Source organism: Garra rufa, chromosome 1 (genome assembly GCF_049309525.1).
Source record: "Garra rufa chromosome 1, GarRuf1.0, whole genome shotgun sequence".
NCBI classification, from domain to species: Eukaryota; Metazoa; Chordata; class Actinopteri; order Cypriniformes; family Cyprinidae; genus Garra; species Garra rufa.
In genome coordinates this window covers 37,837,517-37,863,955 of record NC_133361.1, presented here as the reverse complement: position 1 = coordinate 37,863,955, position 26,439 = coordinate 37,837,517, and the positions used below count along the sequence as shown (strand labels likewise).

At 36.0% G+C, this 26,439-nt stretch overlaps 2 protein-coding genes across 2 annotated transcripts in view; both read right to left on the bottom strand.

Moving 5' to 3' along the window:
* LOC141342282 (immunoglobulin mu heavy chain-like) lies at positions 1-24,805 on the bottom strand. Its single transcript, XM_073846705.1, has 7 exons — positions 24,664-24,805; positions 17,184-17,478; positions 3,486-3,541; positions 1,385-1,681; positions 963-1,253; positions 493-807; positions 1-320 (listed from the first exon to the last, which is right to left on the bottom strand). Exons 1-7 carry the CDS (start codon positions 24,803-24,805, stop codon positions 1-3), a joined length of 1,716 nt encoding a protein of 571 aa, XP_073702806.1.
* ighd (immunoglobulin heavy constant delta) overlaps positions 1-26,439 on the bottom strand; it is a 157,922-nt gene that overhangs the window by 109,624 nt on the left and 21,859 nt on the right. The window lies entirely within an intron of this gene.

Sequence of the window (26,439 nt, the reverse complement as noted above, 5' to 3'; positions counted from 1 at the left end):
TTATTCACATGAAAGCTCTGGGCATTTACTTTGGCTTGTTGAAGCTTGTGATGGAGATTTTCTATTGCTCATGTTGGCATGTATGACTGCACAGGTGAAGGTGGCTTTAGGATCTTGTTTTGTTAGGATGCTGAGAACAGACATGGAGCCCTTTTGATGGATGGGTGCACTGGTTATGCCCTCTATGTAAGTATCATTAACTTTCCACATTATGTAGACGTCGCCAAGTTTAGGACTGGCAACCTCACACACCAGCGAGATAGGATCGGTGTCCTTATCCCCATCATGTTTGTAAATGGTAACAATGGGTTTTTTTCCATCTGAATTGGACAAAATGATAAAGGTGTATTAAACAAAGAGAAAACCACGAATGATCAAATGATCTTGCAAGCAATGCAATTTTTGCCAGGCAATAAAATAGTTTACAACCTTTCAGAATGTATAACTGCACATAGAACCACAAAGTTAATTACAAGTTTTACACTGACTTACCTCCTTTATCAAAAAGGATTGTCTGCTTGATGTCTTTGTTATTTTTCTCCCTGGTGGAGCAGGTGACCATTTCACCATCAAACCATTTCTTTGTATCGACAGTGAACCTGAATTTTTTTATAGACTGTGAAATGTCATCAGAAAACTCAAGTTTTCCTGTTCCCACACTGACTCCAGCATTGTTCACCGAGCATGACACGTTGGCTTTTTCCACTGTGTCATTTATATCTCCAGAAACAATAGCTTCCAAGACAACTTTATCATTTACAAATATTTCTCTCTGAATAGGTGACTTCAGAGTCAGTGCAAATTTAGCTAAAAGGGAGTAAGAAAGTAAACATTACTTAAACTGTAAATTTGGATTAATATACAAGTTAACTGGGACTAGTTAGCGTGTGAATCTTTGTGTGAATTTGAAATAGAAATCAAAGCATGAATTAGAGAGAGCATACCAACATTAAATGACTTACCTTTAAAGTTTGCTTCCGTTTTAAACGGTTTTCCCTGGTGTATGACCTCACAGGTAAACAGAGTATTCACATCCCACATCTTATTGCTGATTTCATAAAAACTGTATGCTGTGTAACGACCTGTATCATTCAGCTTGCTTTGCAGTTTTAGCTGACTCATGCTGTTGATATTATTCACTTTCCATTGTACATTGATCTTCTTTGGATAGAAATCCTCAATGACACACATGACAGATGTACTTTTCGGAGTTGTTACAAGGACTAAGCTCAGGGTTGGTGTCTGTGATTTAACTGTAATTAAAACAAGATTTATGTACAATAAAAAAAAAAATGTGAAGGACATCTGCCATTTGCAACTTCAAATTTTACTGTATACCTCAACAGTTTAATTGAATGTTCATCCTGTTAATGTCTGTTGTTACCTGTTCTGATTGTTTCTGGGACATTTCCTGATGGGTGTACTGCTTCACAAGTAATCTGACTTTGATTCCATTTTGTTTCATTAATAGTTATGTGACTGACTTTCAGCATTGTGTTGTTAGTTTTTAATGTAGGGTACTGGATGAAATCAGTCAAAGCATTTCCGTGCTGATCCATCCATTTGAATCTGACAGATTCAGCAGGTAAAAACTCTGTAGCCAAACAGCCAACAACTAGGGAACCAGGTGGGGATTCGCATGGAGACATCATAAACACTTTTGGTGCTTTGGGAACTTCATCTGAAATAGTGAAACCACACAAAAAAACAGGCTAAACACACACACTGATGAAGCAAAATACAGTGGAGTTAAATGACCTAACAGTTGCTTCAGCAACCCCCAGAAATCCCCCTAAAACATTTTTATCTGTAGTTACATACAGGCTGCATTAATAATTTAGTTATTAAATGTAAAACAACACATAGAAAAAATAAAATAAATATGTGCATGTTTAATTTAATTTTTTTTAATTAGTCACAAATAAAACATTGAATTAATTAAATTGTTAAAAATTTAAATAATAAAATAGCCTATTAAAATCGAAGGGTCATGACCGGTTTTGCTCATATTCATATTTGCTCATATTGCTGGGCTAACGCCCAGCTCCTCTGTCAATTATCTACCAACCTCCCTTCAGCACCAGCAATTAAAATTCTCCTGACTGAAACTATTTATTATAAAGCTTTTATTTTCAAACTAATCTATAGGCCTGCATCGAAAATAACCACTGACTATGCGTTTTAACGTTGTAATATCACAACCTCACGGGTCAAAATATGGAAATAGGCTATTTTTACATAGTTAAAGTGCAAAACAATGAGCTTAGCAATAAGACGGACACTGCAACAATTTTAGAATATTAAAAGTCGTTTCATGTCATTTTTGAGACCCAGTTTGCGAGGTAAAAGAGACCTGGCAGGCAGCCATATTCCATGTAAATTTCGTTTATAATTTACTCTTGGCCATTTAGCAGAAGCGTTTGTATTAAAACAAAATAAGCAAAAACAGTAAAAGCACGCACATGTCAAAATGCTCAAGTTGGGTGCTCGACAACGAAGAAAAAATAAGACAAAAGTCGGCACACCAAAGCCTGAGTGCTCGAAACGTCACCTGCGTGATAACACAAAAACACCTAATTTAGCACATGTAATTTTTAACGTTAACGATTAAAATATGCACTATATTTTTCCCAGTGTTTTTAAAAATTTTCGCGAGGTTTCATGGGTCCAAGGTTGCACTATTTATAAATAGAGCAGCAGTTTTGACAAGATTTATTCTGGTAATAGCCTAAAACGGCTTGTTCTTTATACTGAAAGAAGACTCTAGTATTCAAAAATTGTGTGAAACACACATAATAGGCTACACCAAAACGAAGAGTTGAATATTAAAATCGCCTTTGTCATTTTTAAAACAATTCAACTATAAAAAAATAAATATTGAGATAAAAGCGGTAAATAACTTACTTGTCCCAGTAATCAAAGTAACTATCACAACGCTACTTTAGTTTATATCAGTTGCACAAAATCCTCGTTCCTACTCCGTTTAGGCTAATATAACAGTTCTGCCTGACCGTAATTAGTAGCTATAATTTACTCATTGCTTGCACTGCTTCAGTAATAAAGAAATAGGCTACCTAGGACAGCTATGTGAATATGAAAAATGAAAACAGGCAGTAATTTATTTAGCACTTTCTCATATTTTTCTGCATCGATATAGGGCTATACTTCGCAGCAAAACTTAAGCGCGTTTTCATGTCTCTTTAAGGTTTAAAATATGAAATCCAGCTGTGGTCTTTAAAGATTTAACAAAATGTGATGCATACAGTTTGAATTATTTCAACATCAAAATAATCCTAGACAGTTAAAAAAAAAAAAAAAAAAACAGATACCGACAACATGGGAATACAATTATAGACAGGATAGTCTAACATTAATATAAAACACGTTTTGTTTGCAGACTACGGTATGTTTTTTTATTAATTTATTTTTTAAATGCAAATATATAAGATACAAAATTTTAGAGGTAAGAGAAGTAAAGAACTTACTTGTGACGATCACTTGGGTGCCTTTACCCCAGTAGTCAAAAGCATCACAGTGAGACCTTATACGTTCTTTGATGTGCATAAACACGTTTCTGAACTGAAGAGCACTTTAAGAGTTGAACAGGTCATTTCGGTAACACTTTAGAATAATGGGCCGTTGTTAACAAGTAACTATGCAGGAAGAAATAGGTAGTTCTACATTAACACTTAATTTAATACTATTAACTAATATAGAAGCAAGGTTAACTAAGCAGTAAGTGATAATTTTGGACAAAGGTAGTCCCTTATTAGTTATTTGATAATTACTAAAGAAAAAATTGTCATTGAGAACTACGTGTGAACTGTGACCAATTCATAAAGAATAACTAATTAACTATCACAACAGTAAGATTTATAAAATCAACAATTAGGTTATTTGTGCAAACTAATTTATGAACACCACCACCATCACCGGTTGAAATTGTGACTCTTACCAAAATATGACTGGATGTGTTCTCTGTTCATTTCAAACAAACATATAATATAATTTCTTTAATTAGGATGTAATGCCAGCAATGATTTGATGCTCATGATTGGATTATTTCACTATTATGAGCTGCATTTAGTTCAATGTTCAATGTTTTTTTTTAGTATTAGTATTAATAGTATTCTGGGGCAGGCTTCTCTTTAGTGCGATAGTAAATAATTATGTTCTTTTACTTCCGTAATGAAGACATTAACTGCATTTATTTTGTAAAGTACAAAAACATTTTTCACAGTACAATGTCTGAATATCACTAGTGCTTCAGTGCAAGTTTGCTGTAAATTACTTGTAAAATCCATCGTAACCCCTCAATAATAACTCAAGTGTTACCTTGTCAGTCTGCATGAACTACTAGTGTGATCTGGCCCATTATTTTAAAGTGAAAAACATGTTAACCCCTCAATAATAACTCAAGTGTTACCTTGTCAGCCTGTATGAACTAGTGTGATCTGGCCCATTATTTTAAAGTGAAAAACATCTTAACCCTTCACTAATAACTCAAGTGTTACCTTGCTTGTGGCTAGGTATATTTACTGTGCCAAATTTATTTTAAGAGTTTAATTTTACTTTAATTTTAAAATGTCCCCCAAACGTAATACCCCCAAACATAAACCCACCAATTTTATAGCAAATATGCAAATTTATCATTTCTTTAATAAGCGATTTAGATAGCCCCCTTAACCTACCCCCAAACCTAAACCATTTTACAGCAAATATGCATTTTTTCATTATATTAATAAGTGATTTAAAATGTAATATATAAAACGTAACGTTAACTGACCAAAATATGCAGGAAAATTCTCATTTTGATAACAATATAGCATAAAAAAAAAAATTATAGTCACTAATCACACTCCTACCTCTAAACCTAACGTTAACCATAACTCTCTCTGTACAGTAATAAAGAAAAACATGAAAGATGGAAATGTGCAATCGCAATCATTTATTCATTGCAAAAATGTCAACAGCCGTACCAAAAAGTAATCCAAATGACTATGCGTTTGCAGCCGCAGTCGTCTCTGGCGGAATACAGACAGTAGGTTTCTTTGTATGGGGTTCCATTTGTGCCGAAAAAGAGTCGACTGCCTTGTGCTTTGTACTAACGTTATACATTTGTCTTTGTCTTCAGTCATTGCCTACTTGTTCAGGTAAATCAGTATATGTTGACGTGCATGTTGTGTGTTGACGTCGTCTTAATCTGTCGTCCTGCTTTCCTTTTCTCTGTTGTTTTTACTGTTGTCCTAACTGTCATTTTGTTCTGTCGTCCTGTTCTGTCATCTTGTTTTGTCGTCCTGTTCTGTCGTCTTGTTCTGTCATCCTAATGTTGTGTTGTTCTGTCATTTTTAAGTGCGGTAAAGTTAGTTTTAGATTTGATATTCGCTACATATTCGACTAAGATGATTTAGGGATCATCTGCAAATTTACCTCACAGTACAAAACAAAGTCCAATAATTCATTCAAATTAATGTTTACAGGACTATCGTAAATGCCTAGTGGGTAACTTGACTAAATAAATGTTGCCAATTGGAACTATTGTGTAAAGCCAGATAATGGCAAAATATATTAAGTCAATTTGCTCACCGTTTGCTCGTTTTGTACTGTGAGGTAAATTTGCAGATGATCCCTAAACCATCCTAGTCGAATATGTAGCAAATATCAAATCTAAAACTAACTTTACTACACAAGATGACAGAACAACAAGACATTATGACGACAGAATAAGATGACAGAACAAGATGACAGAACAGGACAACAGAACAGGACGACAGAATAAGACGACAGAACAAAATGACAGTTAGGACAACAGTAAAAACAACAGAGAAAAGGAAAGCAGGACGACAGATTAAGACGACGTCAACAAACAACATGCACGTCAACATATACTGATTTACCTGAACAAGTAGGCAATGACTGTAGACAAAGACAAATGTATAGTACAAAGCACAAGGCAGTCAACTCTTTTTCGGCACAAATGGAACCCCATTGTACAGCCTTGCATTTCTTTGAAGCACTATACTGATATTCTAACAGACATTGTAATGTGGAAAATGTTGTGTTTGTGCTTAACAAAATAAATGCAGTTAATGTCTTCATTACGGAAGCAAAATAACATATTTACTATCACACTAAAGAGAAGCCTGCCCCAGAATACTTAAAAAAAAAAACATAGCTCACAATAGTGAAATAATCCAATCATGAGAATCCAATCATTGATGGCATTACATCCTAATTAAATAAATGATATGTTTGTTTGAAATGAACAGAGAACACATCCATTCATATTTTGGTCAGAGTCACAATTTCAACCAGTACTTCAACCGGTGATGGTGGTGGTTTTCATAAATTAGTTTGCACAAAGAACCTAATTGTTGATTTTATAAATCTTACTGTTGTGATAATTAATTAGTTATTCTTTATGAATTGGTCACAGTTCACAAGTAGTTCTCAATGACAATTTTTTCTTTTGTTATTATCAAATACCTAATAAGGGACTACCTTTGTCCAAAATTAGCAATTACCTACTGCTTAGTAAATCTTGCTTCTATATTAGTTAATAGTATTAAATTAAGTGTTAATGTAGAACTACCTATTACTTCCTGCATAGCTACTTGTTAACAACGGCCCATTATTCTAGTGTTACCGTTATTTCTATTATCGTCCGCATCTCTTCCAAGCTAAGCATGATTTGCTGGCTCAGAAGTAGTTTATTTTTTCAAATACTGATTATATCTGTCGAGTACCAATGCATGTGCATAAATTACATAAAAAGTAGCTTTTTAAGTGCTTAGAATTGTTTAAATATATTTTAAACGTTCTTTACATACACTGACCACAATTATAAACGCAACACTTTGTTTTTGCCCCCATTTTTCATGAGTTGAAATCAAAGATCTAAGACTTTTTCTATGTACACAAAAGGCCTATTTCTCTCAAATATTGCTCACAAATCTGTCTAAATAGTGAGCACTTCTCCTTTGCCAAGATAATCCATCCACTTCACAGGTGTGGCATATCAAGATGCTAGTTAAACTGCATGATTGCACAGGTGTGCCAATCACCAAATCAAGTAAATCTATAATTATTTTTAGATTATTTATGGACAATAAGACAATAATCTTGTCTTATTGTCCTTAAATAATCTAAAAATAATTATAGATTTACTTGATACCGGTTTGTTTTTCACACACATGCGTAAACACACACACACAGATTTCCATATTTTATGGGGACATTCCATAGGCGTTATGGTTTTCATATACAAATTGTACATTCTACAAAACTTTCTGCCATTTTAGATTTTCTAAAAACTTCATTTTCTACATTTTATAGGCTTGTTTTGGTCACTTTGGCTAACAAATAAACTGATATGCAGGGTCTTAAATTTGACAAAGTACAAGAACACCTAACAGAGTTTATCTCAAAACAACCTGTCCTCCAACCAATATGCCCTAGCCTTTTGTTTTAAAGCTTTGATGCAGCCATCATCTCATGGTGCAAACAGGAAATAAACTGCTCTGGTCATGTGGCAATTTGCACTAACCATCTGAAACCGCACATATTTAATTTAATTTTTCATATTTGCATGAAATGCACTAAAACATTGTTCAGTAAGATTTTTAGAGCTTTATAAATGAAAACAGGTATCAGTAAATTGCATCAAATCACAATCTTATATATTCATGATTGAAAAGTTACATCAATATCAGCTTCAGGTTGTGCCATCTCATCTGTACGGTGGCCGAGAGAGGCCAACGCGCTGCAAACAAGAAAACACATGCAAACAGAAAAAACGACAACAAATTAAGAAAACATCTTCATCAGTTTGACAACACAGGCGCTGCAAATCCTCGCAACGCAAACACAAATACGGAAACGCGCTGCAAATTCTCACAACACAACCAAACTCAGAAACGCGCTGCGAACACACGAACGCGCTGCATATAGAACGGTCCACAACGGAAATGTTTCAGGGGGACCTCAAAAAGTGACGAACTCATCTGGGACCTGATTATTTATATCACTATTTTACCTGATTATTTATATCACTATCACCTTTAAGTGATACTATACTATCACTAAAAGGCGATAGTTCACCGATAACACCTCTGCTCTGACCAACAGCCACTGAAAAAATAATCAGGTCCCAGATGGGTTCGTCACTTTTTGAGGTCCCCCTGAAACATTTCCGTTGTGGACCGTTCTATATGCAGCGCGTTCGTTAGTTTGCAGCGCCTCCGTGTGTTCGCAGCGCGTTTCTGAGTTTGGTTGTGTTGTGAGAATTTGCAGCGCGTTTCCGTATTTGTGTTTGCGTTGCGAGGATTTGCAGCGCCTGTGTTGTCAAACTGATGAAGATGTTTTCTTAATTTGTTGTCGTTTTTTCTGTTTGCATGTGTTTTCTTGTTTGCAGCGCGTTGGCCTCTCTCGGCCACCGTACATCTGTCAGATAAAGCCATCTCATCAGCCAGATTATCTGTCAGATATTTAAGTTTGAGTTTCAACCTGTCAAATGCATAGCGCAACCACCACTGCAACAATAGCGTTCTAGATCAATTGCCAGTGCAGTCTACTGGAGAAACAGGACAGAAAGGCAGAATTGGTGCAATGACCCAACCATCTGAAACCAGCATTGGGGTTTAAAAAACTAACCCAGCATTTTTAGAGTGTAGTCACATTAATTCCTAACTGTGAACATCTAAAACTTACTGTATATTATATATTGGAGACACACACAAAAACTGATACCGCATCAGTCACATTAATAAAATAATAATTGAACAATTACATTTTATTTGCTTTAGTACAGTTTTCACAAGTAAAGTGTACATTCTAAATCATAGAAATAAATATAAAGATCAGGTATGCATGTTTGTTAATAAACTGTCATTACTGATGCCACATTTCTGATTTATATACCACAAGCTCTTCGCAAAGTTTATAGCGTGAGAATGCAATCCCATAAAAATGCAGTTAATCTGGCCCACAGGCTACTAAACATAACCTATCACTGTGGATTAAGGACCTACAAAGGCAAATGATTTCAGATACATTTGTAATTGAAATACATGATGTTGAATCCAGCCAATCATAAAACAACTGCGTTGTCATCAGAGCTTGTGCAAGCACTCTGGAGAATCTATGCTGATTGTGGCAGCCGTCCGTTCTTTAATCACTGTTGTGGTACTTTTTTGGCATATGTCATGGCAAATGGCATATGTGTTTGTGCCATCTCAAGTTGGACAAGATTTTGAACCATTTCTAACGACACTGCTTCAAGTCAGATGCCGATCAGTCTGTGCAGCTTCACCTAGGTGTCCAAAAGCTTGTCAGGCAATGACTTTGCAGGCAGTGTTTGTGCATTTCAAACTGACTTCTGAGGAAGTTGTGAAAGTTTTAAAAAATCGCATACATTGCTTTGTACCAATAAAATGTGCAATATTCTATCCACCCAAAACCACCTGCCCATCTATATATCCATCCATCCCAAAACTTTACATTCATTAAATTTCAGAATAAAAAAAAATATATATATGCGATATATACCAATACAGTATTGGTTTTGGTGAAACATTTAAAATCTATAAATTCTAGATTTGACATGCAGAGCTTCAAAATTCATTAATTTATATATATATTCTGAATAAAGCAATTGATAAATAGACTGGGAAATCAATTATGCAGCAAATGCATTATACTTTAATTTTTCTGCTTTTTAGTTTTTCTTTTCTCAACCTTAAGAGTTACTGGGAAACACTTTCAGAAAAAAAATGTCAGATGTAACATTTTAATAGGCCTATACTGTACATGAAAATCTATTCTCATGCAGTCATGTCCCTGTAGCGCTGCATGGGTTTTTGTATTGTGTTACGCCAGTGTGCCCAGCCACCCAGCCACCTACACAGTGATACACTCCAGCATAAAAATGAATTGTCAAAAACATATGTCATTAATACCACCCATGTTTAATGTGTTCATAAACACACACACACACACAAACCAAAAAAAAAAAAAATGAAAGTGAATGGAAAATGTGAGGACTTTATAAATACATAGAAGTAATGATAAAACAAGACAAAACTGGGCTCAGTCAGGGAAAGGTCATTGAACAAATGAATTAAACGGCAAGAGTTTTTCAGAATAAAAGACTGACATGAACAAAATTTAAAAAAGAAAAAAAAATGCCATAAAACATTCCACCTACTTAAATATAAGAGGATAAAAAAAATAAAGGTATATTTGAAATTATGAAATATACGTAACCAGGCAGGGGTCCACAGATTAGGTCTTTGAGGGAATTTAGATATTAAGATAATATATAATAATATAAAATTCCTATTAGTACATGTCATACTGTAAATTGTGTATGTTATACAGCTGTATACAGTAATACATTGATTATTCTGTGTTTTTCATTTTGGTGCTATTGCTAGACAATATACCAGAAAAAGATTTATTTGAGATAGTTTGAAATGTCTGGAATATAGTTATTCTAGCTACTACACAACATATTTAAGTCTACTTCACAGGTGCAAAACTCATTTTCTGGAGGGCCACGGCCATGCAGAGTTTAGCTTCAACCCTAATTCCCTGTTATGTTTACTGTTTCTTGCTCATCTTTCTCAGAAATCAGCTCTTCATACAAAACAAACATCCTTTTACTCACCTCATTTTTGCAAAGGTTTTAATATGCTCTTTATTGATATCTGTACTCCCTTGTCGCTTGAGTCAGCACAACCTGACTTAAAAGCTGATCAGCATTTAAACGTACTTAGTGCAGCCTGGCTGGATATTTGGAACAGAAAGGCACCTTTTAAACCTAAACCCAAGTCAGAACCTTGGCTTAATCAAAATATTCACACTTTGAGACAAACATGCAGAAAAGCTGGAAAAAATCTCATTTGAAATTTTAAAGGATGCATTATCTATTTATCAAAGAGCTGTCAAAAAACTGTGACTTTTCAAATCTGATTGGCCTTTTGTCGCACTTTGTGGAGATGTTTTTTTTTTTTTTTTTTTTGTGATTGTCACATATATGTTCTGTTTTGGTTTAGTTCATGTTTGCCCTTATTTGGTTCTGTTCCTTTCCTCATTAGTCAATCATTATTTAGCCCCACACCTGTTTCTGTTCTCCCTGAATACGTTCCTGCAGGGTCTATTCAAGGAAAAGAAAAGAAAGACGCCACCAAAAATTACTCAGTTTGAGGGTCTAGCGTTCTGTCACGGGTGGATATAGAAAGCACACAACGCTAGAGTATAAATGAACAAGAAAGTCTTTTAATGAGTCCAGGAGATAAAACAACAATGAACTTAACATCAACGACAGAACTGAGGAAGACACCAGGCTTATAAACACATTATAGATTCACTATCGTGATCTTTTTGACCTTGACCATATTGTAACCTTTTTGTAATGGGTTGAAATACTGTGCCCCAGCCCATATACACAAACAGACAGCCCATAACAAAAACAGATCCTGTTATCAGAAAACGTCAAATTGACGTCTTAATGCCACAATATATTAGGCTAAAATGCCTAAAAAAGTTTCAAGAAAAAGACCATAAACAAAATTAAAAATATTCTACAGTGTAAATGATATTTTGCATCATAAATGCTTGTTGTTTATTGCTCTAAGTTTAGTGAAATAATAAAAATAGATTTTTCAAATAGACTTCTGTCAAATGGAATTTACTGAACATTCAATTTACATAATTAAGATTAGCTAATGCAACATTTTTTTGTTGTTGTTGTTGTTGGTTGAACTACCCCTTTAAGTAAACTATTTCCCCACTAAAAGTAGCAATAAAATTATTACTGACTTTGCTGCAACATGGAACTTTTGCACTATTGACACTATTGTCCTGTTTAATACTGTAAAGTTGCTTTGACACAACCTGTATTGTTAAAAGACCCGTATAAATAAAGATGAATTTATTTTTAAAAAAGGGTGTTGTTTTATACTACCATTGAGAAATTTAACAAAAGTATTTTACAGACTTTTCAATAAGACCCTAAAGAATCATATCAACGTTTAGAAAATGGGCATCCGATAACCCCCCTTTTAATATCACTATTGATGAGAATTGTATTTTGAATAATATTAGTATTAATTGAATAAAGATTTTTTAATTGTTTTTAAATTTGAACATTTCAACCTTTCTAAGAATTGTTAGTCATCAGCACGAACAGCAGTTTCACTTCAGCAGGTGTGAGAAAAAAAGAGGAAGAGAAACCTATATAGCTCTCGAATAGATTTTGACATGCTGAAATTCCTTTGAGAGACATTAGTCAAATTATCGCAACACTCCGAATTCTGAGCATGTTTCCAGCGGCATAATTTTGGATATTACAAAATGCAATTCAAGTAAGTTATGTTTTAATGAGCATTCGCAATGATGGCTACATATTAAGAGGATGTTGTTACAACTGAATACGATCACATAATGAACAATGTTAAAATAAATATTATATGTTTTACAGCATTGCAATTTGTTTTAAATTGTTTGTAACTCTTCAAGCTTGTTAGAAGCTGCACATTGGGTTGTTCAGTTCATTACTGTTTGGCTATTTTTTTTCTTGATTGCTCAACAGTTTGCAGCTGCTGAATGTGAGATGTGGATCAGGACTGGTGGATCCCCAGAGATAAAATATTCAAATACAACAACCGAAAACTGAGAGAAAAACATATAATGTGATGTGAAACACATTGCACCTATATATATATATATATATATATATATATACATTTTCCTGTTATACAGCTGACAAGAGAGATTTTTTAAATAATTAATTCAGCATTTAGTTTTTTGAGGGATTTGTTGTGTTACAGACAATATATCTTTCATGACTGAAGGACGCGCTGAATATGCAAAACTCAAAATGCGAATACGAAAAATAAAAAAGAAAGGCTACATTTTGCGATCATTTACTGATCTGTCTCCACGTTGGTTTCAAAAAATGTCATGCGAACAATTTTTGTACAGGGCTTTATCACCGTGCCACCACCCCAGTCACAGTGACATACACAAGTACAAAAAGCAGTGTTGGGGTAACGCATTACAAGTAACGCAAATTGCGTAGCCTACTAATATTACTTTTTCCAAGTAACTAGTGAAGTAAGAGTTACTTTTTCAAAAGTGACTCTTCAAAAGTAACTCTCACCCTCTCTAAAAGTAGAGAGGGTGACTTATGAGGACATTGCCCCATGTCCACACTTTTCAAAAGGCTTATAAATCATACAGAATAAGTTTTTTTGAGAATGTAAAGATATGCACAGTCTCCTGTGAGGGTTAGGTTTAGGTGTAGGGTAGGTGTAGGGCGATAGCAAATATGGTTTGTACAGTATAAAATCAATAGAAGTCTATGGGAAGTCCCCACAATTCACAAAAACAAACCTGTGTGTGTGTGTGTGTGTGTGTGTGTGTGTGTGTGTGTGTCTGTGTGTGTGTGTGTGTGTGTGTGTGTGTGTGTGTGTGTGTGTGTGTGTGTGTGTGTGTGTGTGTGTGTGTGTGTGTGTTTAATAGAATAAAATTCATTTTAATCAAATAATACTAATGAAACCAAAATTGTCAGTAGGTGGGGTAAATGTCTTCATAAATAAATCAGTCATTGACTGATATGACATTCAATTTGTTCAAACTGCTTATTCAGAATCTAATGGAACAAATGAAGGTGTGTGTTGATTGAAGACACCTAATTACATTTCTGCTGTGGCATTATATAGGCTATAATAATGAATATAATATATAATTTACATAAATATTATACATCTTTATTTACATACATAATATTTTTTTTTTAAATGAGAATTAACTTATTTAGAAGGTTTATGCAACCATTTAAACTCTGCATGCACCATATATGCAAATGTGTTTTTGTCCAGGGCTTTATCACCGTGCCACCCCACCACACAGTGACATTCACAAGTACAAAAACCAGCGCCAGCGTGTCATTTGTTATTTAATACGAATTCTGTAATAATAACAATTGCATTCGCGTTTAAAGAGGGGGTAATATTATTTTCAAAATTTTCCATAAACGAACAATAATAGTTTAGTTTTTTTATTCAATTACATTTTTAGGTCGTCAACAGACGAGCACCAGTGTTGGGCTAGTTATTAAAGAACATAATATATTACTCATTACTAGTTACTCCTTTAAAAGTAATATTGTTACTTTACTTATTAATTTCTGGCAAGAGTAATTAGTTACACTACTAGTTAAATTCCTTTTTTTCACGCCCACAGAACTTCCACGTAAAATTCTTGTAGAATGTTACTAACAACATATTTCTGCTTTATCATATGATCAAAATCCACATTGGATTGCAATCAGAAGTTATTACAAACAATCAATAGTGACTGATAGTGACATTAGAAATTGTTGTATTATTATCATTAATTGTCATGTGTAGCTTGAATGTAATTTCTCTGTTACCCATATATACGATTATATTTCATTATGTATTTTGTCAAATCACATAAGTTTGTAAGAAACTGTTTAATTTTCCCAAAAAGATTTTGATAATATAATATACCACATGCTGATCAGAAGGATGTGGGTGGGATGTAATGCCAGAGTAAAGTAAAGATCATCCGTTTTTCCTGACAAAATCAATATAATGCAAAATTTCTATCTGCTGAATGTAAGCTTTTCCATATTCTAAGCTTGCCTGCTGCACTGAGGACATCGCATGCATGTCCCAATCATGACAATTATCAAAATAAATCTAGAAACTATTTATTTGTTGGATTTTAAATCAGCAGGGTTAAGGCAAGTAACTAAGCTATTTTATGAAATGTAACTGTGGTAACTGTAATATTATTACTGAAATCTTATTAGTAATTAGTTACTAGTTACTGCGAAAAGTAATATTAGTACAGTAACTAAATTACAAGTAATTAGTTACTGTCCAACACTGGCGAGCACTGACAGTCAATGGACCATCACTGATCAATAGACTAATAGTAAAAATCAAACAAAGAGCTCACAAACAATCGGGCAAAATGCTTATATAATCTATATCAAGTACTCATTAAAAACAAACAAACAAACAAACTGTCAACAAAGAACCGTCTTTAAATGTATGATCTATCCCTTTTTTAAATCAATAGTCGTTTTGTATGTCACATAATCTACGTTTCGAAAAGTTGCTTTCTTGCCCTCTAGCGTTAATAAACGGTGCTTGCAGGCTTCTGTGTTTTCTTAATTGTGTTTTTTCATACTATCATATGGTAGGTTTAGTGGTGGAGATGGATAGGTTTAGGGATCAGGGGGTGGAGACGGGTAGGTTAGGGGTATGTAAGGTGGGAGGAGTTGGATCTGGATCCAACCTTGCACCCTGGATCTCATGTTATGCAGTAAGGATCATCTCATAGGTGGCTAAATGTATTCATTAATGAATTAATCAATGAAACTGCTGATTCATTCAGAAACGAATGAATGTGTGTTGATTGAAGACATATCTAATTTATGATATTTATATATAATTTGAATAAAAATTATATATAATTATTTATATATAATTATTTATTTAAGCACAGACAAATTTGGGTTGGTGTGACCTTTTAAACTTTGCATGCACCACATATCTACAGAATGTATCGCTAATTTGGCCAGAATTACACAGGCACCAGAGATTCTGTTGAATTAATGTGTTTGTGCCAAATATAATCCATGGATGTTGTTCATGAACCTGCAATGTGCCTGTCTTGATACCAAGAAACAAATGGTTTGGAGGAAATGAGAAACAAGTTTAATGTTATTATAAATTCTAAATAAACAAACAAACAATAAATAAATAAATAGATTATTTAAAGGATTAGCAGTTATCGGTAAAAATCAATTTCTATGTGAAGAAAATGAAATTTTTCCAGAACATGACTTTATAAGGTTAATTAACCATGTTTTTATTTACTAAAACAGGCATATACTAAAATAAAGTTAAAGACATTCTGCTTCTCAGAAGTATTTTTTGTACAGCACGACACATTTTTCTCTTGCTGTGTCTCTTGCACAGTAGTAAACAGAAGTGTCTTCCGTTTTCAGACTGCTCATCTGAAGGTACAGCTGATTCTTGTTATCGTCTCTTGAGATGGTAAATCGTCCCTTAACCTTGTCAGAGTAGTAGATATAGCTATTGCCATTGGATAGTGTTGCTACCCACTCTGGTCCCTTCCCAGAAGCTTGTCTGATCCAAGCCATCCAGGAGCCAGCAAAGTTAAAACCAGAAGCAGTACAAGTCAGTTTATGAGAACCTCCTGGTTTAATGACTACAGAATCGGATTCCACCAGTGTCTGGCTCCTGCAAACTGAAAATTAAGAAAACAGCAGAATTTAGAATCATTATCACATATTACTGTGCAAATCAAGTTGTAAGTTTAAAAAAAAAAATGCAGTACCATGTAATGAAGAGATAATTAGAAGAACAAAGAAAATCGTCCTCTGCTTCATCATTAACCTGTTGTCATAAGAAGTCGTGGTATAATTGATGCAGACAGAAAGGAGTGTAGGTATTTGTGTGTTTCTGAATATATTGTCATGAGAAACACTTTGCATACTTGGGGTGCCATCTAGTGACTGAAATATGAAGAGAAAGGTAAACCACCTTTAATCTCAAATCTCAGAACGCTCACTCTTGCACTTTAGGTTGAAACATTTATTGATTATTTTTTCTTTCTATTTAAATATTACCAAATATCCTGGAAAAAAACAATTTATGGTGTTTTTTTCTGCTGACAAAACTTTATGATAAAAAATTAAAAAACAATATGTTCATGCTCTGTTAATGTTAATGTTCAAGTGATTACAACTTCCTATTTTTCATTGGATGTTTCTAATGCTTCTCTTCAATGAATGATTTCACAGGTGCACTTGCAGTAAAAATCTTGCAATGTAGTTTGATTATTTGTTGCATTATGATTATAATATAATAATGAATATTTCCTGCTCCTTCATTATATCTAATGTTTTTTATTTGATTTAGTTTGCATATGTATTTGAAACAGAATAAAACATATATTGAATTTGTGTGGGAAAGTGGCCATTAAAGCGGACACGGAATCCTCAAAGAGAGCAACTCTTTCATTTCTCATGGGTACAAATGTTCTGGTCACGTCTGATTGATTTCACAAACACCATAGAGGTTTTTGACAAGCACTGCAGCCTTTTGTGTAACTGTGACTCTCGTGCACAGTAATAAACAGCTGCATCTTCAGTTTTCAGACTTTTTATCTCCAAGTACACTGTGTTTTTGCTTGTGTCTTTTGTGATGGAGAACTGACCCTGTAGAGACTGAGCAAAAATAGTGCCAGTACCACCGTCAATACGCCCAATCCACTCCAGTCCTCTCCCTGGTTTCTGACGGATCCAGTGCAACCAGCTAAGGGAGAGTCCAGAAACCACACAAGACAGTGTGACTGATTCTCCAGGTTTCTTTACTTCAGAGCCAGAAGAGGTCAGTGTTTGACCATGTGAATCTGGAACAGAGACAGAATAGTAATGTAATGATCATCAAAACATTTTTAATAATATTTGTAAAAAGATTTAAACTTACACGACACTAGTACAAGCAGGGTAAAATAACTCAGATTCATCTTCAGATCAATGCAGTTCCATGCAAGAATGATGTTTCTGGTGTTTGATGAAGCTTTTAAAAATCCAAGTGTTCTTTACAGAGAACTGACTGTACTGTATATTTCAGACGTAATTTGAATAAGGGAGGGTCTTTAAAAAGTCAAGGTCACTGTCAGGGTCACAGCATTAATCAAAATACAGTGGAGATTAAAATTAGAGAACAATTTTAAGATCACTGCTTAGTCCTATTTGAAGTTATCTTAACATGAGTAAAAGTGCAGCTTTTAAAGCATATTTCACGAGTTAAATATATTCTGAAGCATAGTATGAAAAACTTAAATGAGATATTTGAACAAAAATACCTGATCAAAAATTAGACAACACTTTCAGATACCTCCCAGTTATTAGTGTTAATCTGGCACCTGTTTAACAGCCAAACTTTCCATCACTAACTTGAGATGGACAGCTGATCTAAAGTGTTTGAAACTCTGTGACAGGAGGTTGTCCAGACAAAGACCAAAGGGATGACACCTTTAGATGACACCTTGCAAGATCACAAATCTGTGATTTCTTAAATACTGCATCTTTACAATGTCAGTTATTTATTCAAGTCCCCCAAAAAGGCTGGTTGTCTACATAAGACAAACGCACAAGAAGACAGGATAATGCAGAGACTCAACTGGCTAGTTGCAAAACTCCACCATCTAGATCGGTCTAGCGAGTGTGTGCATAGATGCTTCTGATTTTGCTAAATGCCGGTGTAGAGAGTCAGATATTACTTTCTATATATGTTTACAGGATTTATAATATCATTTAAAATGCAAATAAGATCTACACTGCTATTATAACTACTGTATATATGCTAACTGAGCCAGTGGCATTTGAAACTTACGTATGTTTGGGTCCGGAGAATGAATGAAATACACTAACAAGATAATCCCATACTGTAAATGAAAGATCATGATGTGTGTACATACACAACAGCTACAAAAAGTTATTAGTTGTTAGTTGTAACACACATGATTTACATATGATTTGCTTTCCCCATGTTATGGCGACAAGACTTACAAAATTGACTAGATCCTATATCAACACAAGGGAAGGAAAAGGACATTTCTGACGTATATTAACGCTAGAGGGCGAGAAAGCAACTTTTCAAGACATACCTGACATACAAAACGACTGTTGATTTAAAAGAGAGAGATTACAATAATATATTTTTTAAAGACTGTTTTCTTAGGTTGTTTATTTTTATGGGGACTTGATAATAAAGTTGATAGTTAAGCAATTTGCCCAATTGTTTTAAAAATAAGTAAATAAATAAAAACATCACAGAGTCTGTAATGGTTTTACTGGTTGAAATGGGAACTGGATTGGTTTCACTGGAAACTGGTCCCTATTGGTCTCTACTTGTAATTTTCTCGTGTTGGCTTGTTAAAACCACTAAATCCTAATATAAAATGTTGGTTGGTTGCTGAAGTAGGCTAACTATTAGGTCAATATTAAGTCCACTCTATTTTGCTTCATCAGTGTGTGTGTGTATGTGTACTAGGCTTGCCACGATAGACGGTGTTGACGGTGTTACCGGTTTTAAGACGCAACACCGGTGACATCACTTTTCCACCGTGACACCGTCTCCACTTTTTTTTTTTAAGTATTCGTTTTTTTATTAAATATTTATTTGAATTGAATGGAAAATATCATTCTAAATAATTTACTTAAGACGAGAGCATGCAATATAATTAAAAACTGAACATAGCTACAATGCGTCATATTTCATTTATCACGTGAGGAGTTCACGAGTTCGCGCTTACATATAATAAACAGCGTAAAAGTTAAGCATGTTTGGCCGAGCCCGGGGCACTCCCCCTGCCCAGGGAGAGGGATGCTGAAAACAAGAGATGATGAAGGTAAGACTGGTTGGCTATTTAAAGGGATTCTCTTGTAGTGCTTGGATAGGGAGTGTGATTGCTGATGGTGAATTGGCCGTGTTAATTATCTGTGCGAGCTCCTCCCTAAATTTGATAATAAAACATCACAACGAGAGGAGTCGAATTTACAGAAAGAGAATGGCGGACGATTTAGTGTCCAAAAGCACCTGTTTGGCAATATTTTAGGTTCAAAGTTTGTAGTTTCTTGTCGTCCATTCAAACAATTGACGCCGAATTGCCAATTCCCGCAAAACTGAAAGTGAAAGTATAATACGCACGCGTTTATAAGCTAGTTAAAGTGCCCCTATTATGCCTTTTCAAATATGATATTTTATGTAGTGTGTCATGTAGCTGTATGTGAACATAAACTATCTGCAAAGTTGTGACGCCGACAGTGCACTATAAATAAAGTTTTTGTCTAACAAAAAAAAGAGTCGGCTCACATTCGCCTAAACGAGTCGTCAGCAATTCGAATCTTTTTTCTGTAACGGCCACACGTCACGAGCTACACATTTGCGTAATGTCCGCCCACATTCAATTTCGCAAACAACTTGCCTGCCCACAAACAGTAGGCCTACCATTTTCACGTGGATTACATCATGTCAAGAAGACGCCCTGCGCTGTGACAGCCTGTGAGAGTGAATTTGTTTTATATGCCCTTCCGAAAGATGAAACTATCAAGAATGAGTGGTTAACATTAATTTTTTCAACACCTCAGCAGTCCAATGCCAATCTTGTGTTGTGTTCGCGTCATTTTACTGATGACTGCTTTTCCAATCTTGGGGAGTAACGTTACAACGCGAGATTCACCAAACGCTTGGTTTTAAAAAATGGATCAGTGCCAAGTTATTTGGACCGGCTTGCTCCTCTGAACTTCTATCTGTAAGTATGATTAATAATTGTATTTTCTAGCGATCGTTCAAAATACGTCTTTGTGTACGTTATGGTGTGTAACAACCCTGCACATGTCTTGGTAAACGGCTAACTTGCGTTTCTGTAGTTCTGTTGTTCAGCTGTGAGTGCAATGTAGTCTAAAAAGTCTTGTGATTGATGCAGCTTGACTGTCTGTCTGCCTTATTAGTTTAAGTAATGATAATGATAAACGATGGCTTCACGCAGTGTTATGGATTGTACAGTGTTGAAGTTCACAACGTAGAGATGTGTCCGGTTCGCTTACAAAAGCAAATTGCAAGCACTTTCCACAGTTAAAAAGGAAAGGGTGAGTGAGGCCAAGTATGGTGACCCATACAAGGAATTTGTGCTCTGCATTTAACCCATCCAAGTGCACACACACAGTAGTGAACATGAACACACACCGTGAACACACACCTGGAGCAGTGGGCAGCCATTGCTGCGGCGCCCGGGGAGCAGTTGGGGGATCGGTGCCTTGCTCAAGGGACTCACCTCAGTCGTGGTATTGAGGGTGGAGAGAGTGCTGTACATTCACTCCCTCCACCTACAATCCCTGCCGGACCTGAGACTCGAACTTGCAACCTTTGGGTTACAAGTCCGAATCTCTAACCATTAGGCCACGGCTGCCCCTGTTAACATATGACACCCACTGAGAAACGTCCTGCTCCGGTCGTGCTTGCAAAACAGTTTCTTGTCGATGTGACACTTCAACAGTTTCATCGTCAGACTCCGGCTCGAATTGATAGGGTAAAATCGAGGCTATCTTTTCAATGCATTAACAGGTCTCCGCAGCTGTCATTCAGTTATGCCAATGGGCGTTTCGTTTTGCGCTGTAGCGGTAGACCAATCCAAAAGGACTGCACCATCTGACCAATCACAGCAGTGAGGGCTCACTGAAAGGAGGGGTTTAGAGAGACTGATTCTTTGAACTGCTTCAAACGAGTCGTTTACGAATCATTTAGAAACGGGGTAAAAATAAATCTAATTTTGGAGAAAACTAAAGTGTTTTTTGAACTTGCATACATGTAAACCTGTTTTAAGAGACTATTACAACAATATTAACTACCTTTAAAATGGCATAATAGGGGCACTTTAAAAGCAGAAAAAAGAGGAAACCCCCACCCCCCACGGTGATACCGGTATTACCGGTGTTGTCACGTGCCGATTAACCGGTGGGGAAATTTCCTCATCGTCACAACCCTAATGTGTACTGGCCGTTTTTTTTTTTTTTTGTGATTTCACTCTTTCAAATGAAGTTTCAAAAGCACCAAAAGGAATTCAGTGTAAAGTCATTCCATTTTGTTTGCTCTCTCTAGTTCACACTTTCACTTTTATTTCAAATTCACACAAGGATGCACTCCTTAAAACTGATCCAAATTCACACACATAAATACAAATTTATGCATTAATTCATATTTATTTTCTTACTTCATTACTTACAACATGAATAATACACAGTCTCCATTACAAGCGTCAACAAGCCCAACAGGCTGATAATTCATGTTATGTGCAAGCATTCCCAAACTGTCATTGTTAATCTGTTGTTCAGTGTTTCAGTGCTTTTGTCTATGCTCTCTTGTCAGATTATGTACAGTATCTTTGATGTTGTTTGTGCATTCATCTGTCTATCACACTGAAATCTAATTACACTTAGAAATTTTTAATCTGATGTCGCATGCAAATTGAATATGATTACATAAAAACATAGTCAACATAATATCATTGTGTCCATGTATGTTTTGTCCTGTGTTTACTGCATGTACTGCTATTAGGCCATGCATGCCTACAACATTTTCACACTTTTTGTGACATGTTTCAAATAAAAAAGGACTCATTTTAGTTTGTTATTTTGTATGTTGTTTTAACAGACAGTTAAACATGTTAAACAAGATGATGACTTTTGAACTATTTTACTTGACTGTATTATGCATATTGGTACAGTTATAAACATGCTTCAATTTAGATTGTGTTGTCTTTAATGTGTTTTTAAGATATTTTTTGAAGCAGTGGTGATTTGTTACAAGAACTTGTGAAGACTCCAAGGTTTCTTATTTGTTTTAAATGAAGTCTGATCTATTTAGAATTTAAATGGGGGAAATAACCAAGTTCTCTTTTTTCTTGCTGTGTCTTTGGCTGTCTCTCGGTAAGTCTGTCTAAAAACAACTGCATAAATTGCCCTTGTGCATGATCCTTTTTCATACATTCTTGTAACTGCAATGTTGTTTCTGCAATCCACAAACTGTAAGATGTATCTTAAAATATTCAACTCGTAGTTAAAGGACTAGGCAACAGTTCTATCACTGTGATGCTAATACTTTGACTACAGGGAAAATGGATGCAAGTGATTCTTTAAATCACTCCTTGTATTGTTATAGTAGTTTCCATGTATTGTACAAGCTATGCCTTATTTTTAAGTTGTTTTATGAAAGCATCTGCTAAGTGATAAAGTACAAAAGTAATTTATGTTTCCACAGGCAATCTCTACATAATCATAACCAAATTACTGGGGAAATAGCACATTTTGATTGTTTCATGTTAAGATTTGTTTTTCTCATAACATATTAAATTGTGATGTCAATGCCTAATTATTATAATAAAAATCCTCTTTTTTTACATAAATCAGAATTTTAAGGTTAGGCCTATTGCTTTTACAATCACTTCTCGTTGGTACTACCTAGGGTCCGATAATTTATGCAATGCCAAAAAGAATCATAAAATCCACTCTTAAAAATGGAATTTAGCCTACTGTATCCACCTTATGTTTTAACACGGAAGTATGCTATTTTTTGTGAATATGCGAGATGTCCGGTTCATTAGCCACGGTATTGAAATAATGAGAAAAATAACAAAAATAACTGTTTGCACTACAAACCAGTGTGCTTAAAATTAAGACAATACATTAAAACAATATGGTAAGACACACCTGTTTACAATGTCAAGTAGCAAAACAAGCTGTTTTGTACAGCTAAAAATAGCTTGAAGCGAATGACACTGGAAGCCAGACACATTAAATGTACAAATGGTTGTGCCCGCCTTACGGGAAAAAAATGTAAAAAATGTAAAATAACAACGCAAAATATCATGGAATTGGCAAATTTTAGACAAATAAATCTAAAGTAGTCATTTTTACTTAAATCAGATCGCCATATAGGCTAGTGTCTGTGAATATTAAGCCGCAAAAGACAATGTAAATATGAATTCTGCATGTTCTGTTTCTCTGTTGGAATGAATATTTATATTCTTAACAACTAATTTTTTTTGCTACTGAAGGGCATGTGAGATTCAAAGATCCAAGTCAGTAAAATGGTCTGAACTTCCCATCACTACATGTAACATCATTTGGCTAATTAAAACTTATTAAGAATACATTTTTGCTGCAATGAGGACATGAACACTTGAATAGTCATTTTAGGGGGAAAAAAAAATGTTATCATATTATATACACAAACAAAACCCATAAAATTAAAAAATATGGTTAAACTTGAAGAAACTGTAACAGAAATATATTAATGTTGTACAGTATAATGAACATAATTAAAGTTTATACAAATGTTAATGAAGTACTACTACTACTACTACTACTACTAAAAATAAACTTATTAAAGCTTTATATTTTTTAAAGAAATAGTCACACAATTGTTGTGCAGCACTTTGTATGCCAAGAAAAAAAAAAAAAAACCTAAAAGGGTTTAATTGTCATGGAATTACAAATAGAAAAAATATGCCTTCATTTGATTACCAGAAAAAAAGTTAAATAAAACACAGTTGAAATGGCCATAAAATTAAACTAGATTTTTTTGTTAATCTTTTAATAAATTGCTGTTCAATTGTATATGTGTTATGATGTCAAGACATGCATTCTGATTAATAAACTTACCATAAACCATAAAATGGAGCTCAGAAAAATAAAAATGGGGATAAACATTAAATACAGGAGAAAAAAAAAAAAACAAAAAAAAACAACGGTTTTGGGTTGTATTTAAATATTTCATCTCTGGGGTTCCACCAGTGCAGATGCACATCTCACATTAAGCAGTTGCAAATTGATGAGATTTAGTTGATTTATTTACAGAAGCCAAAGTAATGAACTGAGCAACCCATGCCCATGTTCTAACAAGCTTGAAGAGTTACAAACACTTGTAAGTGTAGCGGATTTCTTCTTCAGTGCTCGTTAATCTTCACTATGCAACCTGAGTTATACCCTACGGATCAGTCTAAAATAGCCTTCATTACTTCTTTGCTTACAGGACCTGCTCTGAAGTGGGCGGACACCATCTGGCGCCAAGCCGGGCCAGCGACCAGCACCATCCAAAATTTCATCGCGCACTTTAAAGAGGTCTTTGGAAGTTCGGACGAAGCGATCTCCGCCGGAGAGCAGCTCTATCATTTACGTCAAGGGAGTATGACAACTCAGGAATATGCTTTACGTTTCCGTACCTTAGCAGCTGCCAGCGGATGGAATGAGAGATCGCTCTTAACGACATACCGGCTCGGCTTGGAACCGAAGTTAAGACTTCAGTTGGCAGCACTCGACGATTCCATGGGGCTAGAAAAATTCATTCATCAGTCACTTCGTTGTTCAGACCGAATACAGTCTTATCATCACAATGCTGACACCGCAGCTACTGCACTCCTCCGTTCGCCTGACTCAGCCGCTCCTCCAGAACCAGAGGCTATGATCCTGGAGTCTGGAAAATTGTCATCCGCTGAGCGACAGAGGAGGCTGACCCGGGGTCTATGTCTGTACTGTGGGGCCAGCGGACATGTCTGTTTCAACTGCCCCATCCGTCCTGTTCGTTCCTTGGTGAGTGGTCTGTGCTCCGAAGTAGAAAATCTTTATCCCCTAACTACAAATGTTCAGTTGTCCTCTCTGTCATTCTCTGTTACAGTCACGGCCCTCATCGACTCCGGGTCAGCCGGGAACTTCATCTCGGGCACCCTCTGTCGCCAGCTCCAACTCCGAACCGAAGCCTCAGCCTCAGTATACCAAATTGAGCCTATAACCAACAAATACACCAGCCGCACCAGAGTACATCGTAAAACTGAGAGCATCAACCTGCGAATTGGAGTCCTCCACAAGGAAGCCATTCAGTTTCTGGTTCTGGAGGGCGCCTCAATGGACATCATCTTAGGGCGCCCGTGGCTGGTGAAGCATGATCCCATCCTCTCTTGGGGCAACGGCAATATCGTGAAGTGGGGCCCGAGTGTGCAGCTACTTGTTTCCCAGAACTTCCACGTCCTGTCCGAAAACCCTTACCAGTCTACGTCACGTCAGTCGAAAGTCCAGTCGAAAAACAGTCCGTCCAGATTCCAGAATGCTACTCGTCCTTTCAGGATGTGTTCTGCCCCAAGAGAGCTTCCCAGCTACCTCCACATCGGCCATGGGACTGCGCCATTGACCTGGTTCCGGATGCCCCACTGCCCAAGGGCAAGATCTACCCGTTGTCGCTTCCGGAGACTAAGGCTATGGAGGAGTACGTGCAAGAAGCTCTGGCCCAGGGATACATCCGCCCATCTACCTCACCCGCAGCATCCAGTTTCTTCTTCGTGGCCAAGAAGGGTGGAGGGCTGTGGCCATGCATAGATTACCGGGTCCTCAACCAAGGCACCATCAAATTCCGGTACCCACTTCCTCTCGTCCCTGCGGCCCTGGAACAGCTCCGATCGGCCAGGATATTTACCAAGCTGGACCTCCGCAGTGCGTACAACCTCGTGAGAATACGTGAGGGAGACGAGTGGAAGACCGCGTTTGTGACCCCAACTGGCCACTATGAATATCTCGTTATGCCCTATGGTCTGGTCAACGCCCCCTCCGTATTTCAAAACTTCATCCACGAGGTGCTCCGGGAGTTTCTACACCGTTTCGTCATCGTCTATATCGACGATATTTTGATCTACTCCCGGAGCGAGGCCGACCATCGCCTCCACGTTGCGGAGGTCCTCCAGAGACTGCGCGAGCACCAACTGTACCTTAAGGCCGAAAAATGCTCATTTCACCTCCAGTCTGTTCAGTTTCTTGGG